The 7,500-nt window shown below is 36.6% G+C and overlaps 1 protein-coding gene across 2 annotated transcripts in view; it reads left to right on the top strand.

Moving 5' to 3' along the window:
• Window positions 1-1,847: 1,847 nt before the first annotated feature.
• The window catches only part of LOC138047548 (aflatoxin B1 aldehyde reductase member 4-like), a 15,763-nt gene continuing 10,110 nt past the window's right edge, over window positions 1,848-7,500 (top strand). Inside the window, exons 1-8 of one of the 2 annotated variants that reach the window (XM_068894444.1) lie at window positions 1,848-1,965; window positions 4,448-4,520; window positions 4,603-4,660; window positions 5,702-5,762; window positions 5,884-5,923; window positions 6,092-6,238; window positions 6,956-7,005; window positions 7,308-7,387. In XM_068894444.1, the coding sequence (XP_068750545.1) occupies window positions 1,879-1,965; window positions 4,448-4,520; window positions 4,603-4,660; window positions 5,702-5,762; window positions 5,884-5,923; window positions 6,092-6,238; window positions 6,956-7,005; window positions 7,308-7,387 (596 nt within the window). In that variant the 5' untranslated portion in view covers window positions 1,848-1,878. The remainder of the gene's footprint in view (window positions 1,966-4,447; window positions 4,521-4,602; window positions 4,661-5,701; window positions 5,763-5,883; window positions 5,924-6,091; window positions 6,239-6,955; window positions 7,006-7,307; window positions 7,388-7,500) is intronic. The other variant, XM_068894445.1, reaches the window with a different exon arrangement.

Genomic DNA, 7,500 nt, shown 5'->3' with positions numbered 1-7,500 from the left:
TCCCTAATAACGAGAATATTCGGACGTCGATTATAATATTGTTGTCACTTACCTTGGCCTTGTTTGAGAACACTTGAATAAATTAAGTTCTCTACCCTCTGTTTATTTGAGATGGCCTGTATTCTGTTATTTCCGACATAACCTGTTTTAGAAACAGGTGTAACGAAAATTAGTCCCAACATGATCATTCTCAAGTTTGGCTCCTGCTGATCGAGTATTTTGAGCCGGAAGATCTTGATTTTCTTTGTCATACTTTGTACTTGGTGGTGTTATCAAAGTTATCTCCTAATCTCATGAGTATATTTGTGGCTATCTGAAAGAAGGTTCGTTTGGGGAAACCCCCTATTCACTGGGAGACCCAACGATAATCGTCGGTGAAATATGTGTTCGAGAGAGTCAAACTGTTATGAGAATTTTGGTTCTACGTTGCCAAACAGCTATAGATTTCTTTACTAAAACATCACCTAAAAAAATCGCAACCGGGGAAAAGGATATTTTTGCAATTTTCGGCAATTCAAAAGGTCATCTAGCAGTTTCGGATGAACTGAAAAATGGTTCTCTGGGAAGTTATTAGAAGGCACGTTCAGCCAGCAATTTCTGAAATGAAGATATCGTTCCCTAAAATTTTCGGACACTTCAATCAGTTTCAGCTAAGATATCAGAACAGATCAGATACATTACAAGGAGCCTAATAAATGTCTCTCAAAGGCTTTTGGCTTAATTTGCTCGTTAGCTATAGGTGCCCTTGTATTCAGTCAGTTCTTTTGAACGAAATCAGGAAAGGATGTATCGTGGTTTGAATGAAAACCTGTCTATCAATTCCATTCTTCTCGTGGGCACAAACAGGCGAGCTTTCCATCCTCCAAGAGCGAACGCTGTTGAGTCGACCGAGAGTACGGACCGTTCCGTACAGTAAAACTTTCTGTTGGCATGGAAAAGCACTATTATTTCAATGAATCCATATCATTCCCATATGACGATTACCTTAATAAGCAGTTACACTTAACTGGTCATGTAACAAATCCTCGTCTCTTGAGTGTGTAAGGTGATCAAGTAATCGTTTATGAGTCCAAGCAGATTCTCCTGAATCTGCTGTTTAATTTGTAAACAGTATGTTACAGTAACCAACCCGTTTATACTTTTCAAAATAAATCTTACAAACGTTATATCTTACTCTGATGTACAATATGTTTATTTCCTGTTGATGTCGGACCACCATCAAAGTTCTTACTCTGGTACATGAATTAATGTGAAAAAATAGTGAGAAATCACTGTATCACCCACAAGTGCCTGTCAGTTCGATGTAACTCTTACATTTTCACACAGCATATAACATTTAACATAAGCGTCTCGTCAAATGAAAAAAAAAAGTATTTATTCATCATAGTTTTGTTTTGTATTCACTTGGCTTCTCTGTCTAGCGAAATTCCTGTTGCTGAATGTATAAGAAAGGACAAAGGCCTGATTGCCAGATTGCAGGTGATTGCTTTACCATAACTGAAGCAACCCAAGCCTTTTCAAAAATGCTAACCTTAGGCTTAAAGATTATCTTTTAGGCCTAATGTTAGCATTAGTAAATATTTGGGTTGCTCCACCTATGATGAAACAATGACATGCACATTACACCCTCCAGAGAATCCTCAGAGACTCCGGATTCAAACCAGTCCAAGGATATCAGTGTTTAGGCCTAATTTTAGCGTTAATAGAGGTTTGGATCGTTTCAGCTATGGTGAAACAATGACCTGCAACCGCGACCAGCAACTACTTTCACCTCCACGATAATCGTAAATTCTGAGCTACTGACCGCGCGGGGACTTTGCACAAGTGCTTAAGATAACGATGGGACCTGGGAACGAATTCACGCTTCTTCGTGCACTAATGCTTTGCTGTGGAAAGGTGTCAGCTTTCGTCGAAGTCGCTGTTAACTTTTCGGCGTGTAAGCTCTTCACGCGACACTTGAGCAAGGTATCTGGGTTTCAACACATCTACTTTTCCAGCTTAACTGCTGAGTACATTCAATACAGTAAACACCCGCATATAAGAACCTAGAATTTAAAGTGGTACTACGACCAAAAAAAAAAAATTGTTTTTCCTTGGGTTTCAAAACCAATGTAAACAAAACCTGAACGGACCCAAGTTTTAGGTTCTGATTTTAAAAAGACACCTGTTTATTTTAGCTGGAATTTTCTTATTTATTGATCCACCATTACTAACTTCAAAATCTTGAGAGAGTTGGGTCGAGGAGAAAATGACGTCAAACACTCACTAGTTTAAGAATGCAATGCGTGTGTACGCGGCCTAATTAATTTGCAGCACGGCCGTTTCGGGCTTTCAGACTTTTCAACCCGTGTTTTGCATATATAATAAATTACGTTTACACGCTGAAATTTTAAGCTAGTGAGTAAATGACGTCATTTTCTCTAGATCCAACTCTCTGAGGTCCAATCGGCCAGTTTTGAACATGAGTAATGGCAGACCATGAAATCCAAAACTTACACTCGAAATAAACAGCCTTTGGATAAAACTCAAAGCTCAAAATTTTGTCAGTTAGGTGTTGAGCGAACACGCTTTCAAAATCAGAAGACTGAAAAGGAATTGATTTTTGGATCATAGTACCACTTTAAGAACCTGTTCGGTTAAAAATTTCATTTTTATCCCTTAGTGGGGTTAGGGTAAGTTACCAGGTTAGCCTAAAAGATTAAAAACACGTTCTTATTTTAGGAAATGACCCAAAATTTCAGGCGACTGGAACCTGAAGTGCACTTTAAACTGCACAGATCTTCTTTAAAACTTATTTTTTATGGTTATGAAATATAAAGATATCAGCATCCTCATCAGAGGTTCATAGAGGGGCATAGAGTAGATATCTTTTGAGGAAATAAGAACCAATTAAGAACCTAGATAGCTTACAAGTACTGTAAATACCATTTTTATGAATGAAATCCCCTGCTACTTACTTGCATAAGAATTCAAAGAATGTTGTCAAAATCTAACAAAGACAGACACAGTGTTGTTGTATTTGAAATTTGGCTCATCTTTCATACGGTATACTGGATCCAAGATGATTACTGTCCATAAAAAAAAAAACAAAACCAATACATGTATAACAAAACCAAATCAGAAATTCCCAATTGGAATAACAAATATGGTTCTTTTCCTTTGCACCATTTTAGTCTGGTATAGTGAAAGTCTACCCAAAATTTGAGGCACATAACATTGTAGAGCCTGAAAGACCTGCATGACACTTAGGATTTCTTGTAGCTCAGACAGTGGGTAGAGCATTTGACCAGTGTTACATTTTATTTGTCTGTTTTGGTCAGAAGTTAACTCCCTTCCTGGTAACTTGTGGTACTCCACAAGATTCCATTTTAGAACCCCATCTTTTCATATTACATGTAACTTATCTGCCAAACTCATCAAGCATTTTGTTATCTCAAAAACAAATCTTGTTCTTATTTGCTCTTCCAATTAAAATTGAAAATGAATTTATCTAACAAGTTGACTGGAAAAGTCACATTAATGAACTCTGTTTGACATAATTTGGTACAAGCATGGTTTGGAGAAATTTGAACGTAAAGTTACAATTCAAAGACTCAGTGTCTATCATTTTAAAGAACCATTTTATTCCAGAATAAAATAATTCCTCCTTATGAAGTCAATTTCAAAACTGCACTCATCTAAGTGATCGCAGTGCTTGAAATTAGTGGTCGTCCAGTCATCCCAGAGGACCATAAAGTTTATCGGGCAACCAAGTTTGGTAAAATGAAAAGTTTAGTTGCCCGAAGGAAAAGCAATGGACAACGCAGCCAAAAATAGAAAATGAATTAAATAAGCAGCATCCGACGAAATTGTCGGCTTCCATATTTGCCAATGTCTGATAGTAGTGTGAAGAAAACAACTAATTTGTAACAGCTCGGCATTTTCCAGTGTTTTGAAATGATATCTGTGACTTTAACAAAAAATTGCCTGATTGGAAAATGCAAGAGACAACATGTAGACAATGGAGATAATTTGAAATATAATGTTAAAACTTAAACCCAGACTTCCACAGCAAACCACAGGTGCAACATAATGTGATTGCATCTCAACACGGCGTTCGTTTTATCATTACAAGTTTCCTAACGGGCAACCAAGCATTTTGCAGGGTCACCAAATTTACAGGTTTGGTTGCCTGGCTTTTGAAACAGGGACAACCTAGAACCTTTTTTTAATTTTGGACACTGTGATCCTACTTCAAATTAAGATTTCAAATTCTTAAAACTGGGGGGGAGGGGGGGGGGTGTCATCACATTAACATATCGAGTCTCAGTCCCAGTTGTTGACGGGCTAATTATCCAATTTGTTATTAATAGTATTCTTGTGCAACAGGGAAAAGAGACATTACCACTTTCCTCCAATCATGTAAAAGCCCCTCTTTAAATGTTAATTTTTTGGGATTTTTCTCAAGATGGTCACTGTCCCTGTTAAGACATCAATTGGCTGTATGGAGTTTGGAAGGCAGTGTTCCACAGATCAGGTAGGTGGAAGACAACAGATTAGTCAAATTCCATATGACTCTTTGTGCTTTATTCGTGACAGTTTGCATTCATTTATTGCAGGTAGAGGAGTTTGTAAATATCTGCATGGAAAATGGTGTGTATGATTTTGACACAGCGTACATGTAAGTAAATGTTAAGTTCTTATATCTTGGACATCATAGTACGTTTTGCTTGCAAAAGACGTGTAAGGGATTAATTTTGTTGACCTTGATTTTATTAGATTATTTGATTTGGTACTCTTTGGAAACTACATTTGAGAATCATGCACCCAAGGAATATTTGTAGTCAGTGCCTTTTCAAGAGGTGTGCCTGTGCCATAAAACAATAATTAAATATACAATACAATACACCTGTTTTGTTATTTCAAGAATTAAGTCAAAGCTGTGCTTTCTGTTCCTGCAAAACGTAGCGTGAACTGATGGAACAAACTTGTCCTTGATAGATGAAGTCGCAATTATTAAATGAGTAACTTGAGCAAGTTATATCTCCCAAAGGAGCTTGGTGACTTACTTTTTTAATTGCGCATTTTGAGTCATCATAATACACCTTATTCCAAAATGGCCTCCATTTAAATATTCTTTTGTTTTTATTCAAATCAGCCCTTGATGCCTCGTTCTTAAGCTTAAAACTCAAAAGAATATTTTATCTTGAATGAGGCAACAAGGGCCAATTTGTATCCGCATAAATCAGTGGCCATTTTGGAATAAGATGTATGAAAGGAACAATCGAGAAAAGTTTAGGGAAAATGTTACAACGACTTCTGTTACTAATTAAGGAATCACCTTAACAGGCTTGATTGAAATTCATTGCATCTTTCTTAACCCCTTTTTTCCCTCCCAAGAATGACACTTACAGATTTTACGCTGTCTAACACCAGGTGATTTTAAATACTCCTCAATGAGGACCTCTTCTGGGGTGAAAGGGTTAATCATTGTGGTTGTTGTCGTTACTGCTGTACACCACTAAAGCAATGCAAGTAAAAATCCCTTGTTTTTTTTTCCTAAAAACAAGAAAGAATACCACACTTTGCCTGTCTCAGAGAAACGTTAACAATGTAAACCTTAAGTGTTACTTCCCAGGGATCATTGGGTTTGGAAAGGTTCAAGAAATAATAATAATTTTTTTTGATATATTAATTTAATTTAATTAAATCATTTTGAAAGGTATACGGGAGGGAAGAGTGAAGAAATCATGGGAAATGTTGGCAGCCTTCACAGCTCCAAGGTATTTAAAATAAATTTATTATTGGTTGCAAAAATGAGTTTCATTCCTTTTACATTAAAAAAATATACATTTATGGACATGCATTTAACTTTTACACTATTGTTATATTATTCTTATTTAGGCATTCATTGCTACGAAGGCCAATCCATGGGCTGAGAGAGGTCTGTTGCGTGATGGTCAAATCTTTCATTTTTTTCTTTGAGTTCACTCGAGGAATTAGTTTTCTGCATTACTGAGACAGTGGTTAACTATTTAGTCATGGTTAGATATCAAACAGTTAGCAGACAGTGGGTTGTTTGTCCTCATTTGTCCTTGTTTGCTTCTTAAAGGGTTGAAGTATGATGGCGTAGTGGAGCAGCTGAATGTGTCACTTCAAAGACTGAAAAAAGACTATGTGGATTTATTTTACCTCCATGCTCCAGATCACAAGACACCCATTGAAGAAACATTGGAAGCTGTCGGTCGTCTTCACAAAGGTACGTTAAGATTTGTTGAACATATGCCGTGTGTTCTGTGGGTAAGTTTTCAAAACATTAGTTTCCAGTTGAATTTCCCAAAATGAATGCCGTCTTGAGTTCATGCTTCAGTGAGAGATGTAATAATACTAGGGATATTTAGCATCACGTTTTCAAATGTTGGCGGCAAAATTCAAACTGCGGTTTGCAATATTTGGAGTGGCAAAAAGAGGCTTTAGCATCAGCATTTGGCAGAAAAAACGTGCCATGTTGGATTATTGTTTAACTGTATATGTTCTAATTCAACTGAGCCAGTGTCCTCAAAGGTGTGCAAATGATCAGCAAAAATGTGTTAATTCAAGAGTTAAAGCACTAAAAAATATAACTTATATGTTTTATCTCATACGGGGCAAAATTACTGAATGCTCATTGGCTGAGACGGAGGACATTTTTCCTTAATCATGAGGGCACTTTTGATATAATCAAGAGGGCATGATTACTTGATCAGAGCAAGCGAAGTTACAAGAGAATCTTCTTCCCGATTAAGATCAAAAACGTTTTTTTGCTTTTTGGCAAAAATCCAAATTTCGGCCCAACGTGTACCATTTGCAGTAAACAGAAGGCTAAATCTCTTAAATGTGTTTTCCTTATGAGATATAGTAAATCTACCGATTTCCAATGTTATGGCATGGATCCAGTTTTGTCATTCACTCACAATTTTTCTTTCCTTTGTTTTAGAGGGAAAATTTAAATCTTTTGGTTTATCAAATTATGCTGCATGGCAAGTGGTAAGTGAATTGTTTTAGGGTGACAGGAGATCGAAAATTTAGTTTTATCAAACGTCTCTAAAGATAAATTTACCACCGTAAGAAAGATTTGCGAGCTTATTTTCTGATGGTTTGCCCTTTATTCTCTCAGACAAATGGCTTATGCCCGAAACCTTTGTTATTTATTATTTTATCCTTACCAAGCTGTTTGATAAAACAAAGCGACCAAAGAGAATGTATGACATTTGGTTGTCATACATGCCCTGCGTCTTTCAATATATTCATTTTAGCGTCTTAAAATGTTCTTTGGATATCTTTTTTAGGCTGAAATTTATTACTTGTGTAAGAAGAACGACTATCCATTGCCAACTGTCTATCAAGGAATGTACAATTCGGTTACAAGGTTAGAAAGTGCTGCTGAAATAATTACTATTAATAACCGGTTGTTGCGAAAACTAAGACCCCCGAAAATTAAGACCTAAGACCCGAAAACGAAGACCCGAAACGTAAGACCCG

Source organism: Montipora capricornis, chromosome 4 (assembly GCF_036669925.1).
Source record: "Montipora capricornis isolate CH-2021 chromosome 4, ASM3666992v2, whole genome shotgun sequence".
In the NCBI taxonomy this organism is placed as follows: domain Eukaryota; kingdom Metazoa; phylum Cnidaria; class Anthozoa; order Scleractinia; family Acroporidae; genus Montipora; species Montipora capricornis.
This window is presented reverse-complemented; position numbering and strand designations above follow the sequence as displayed.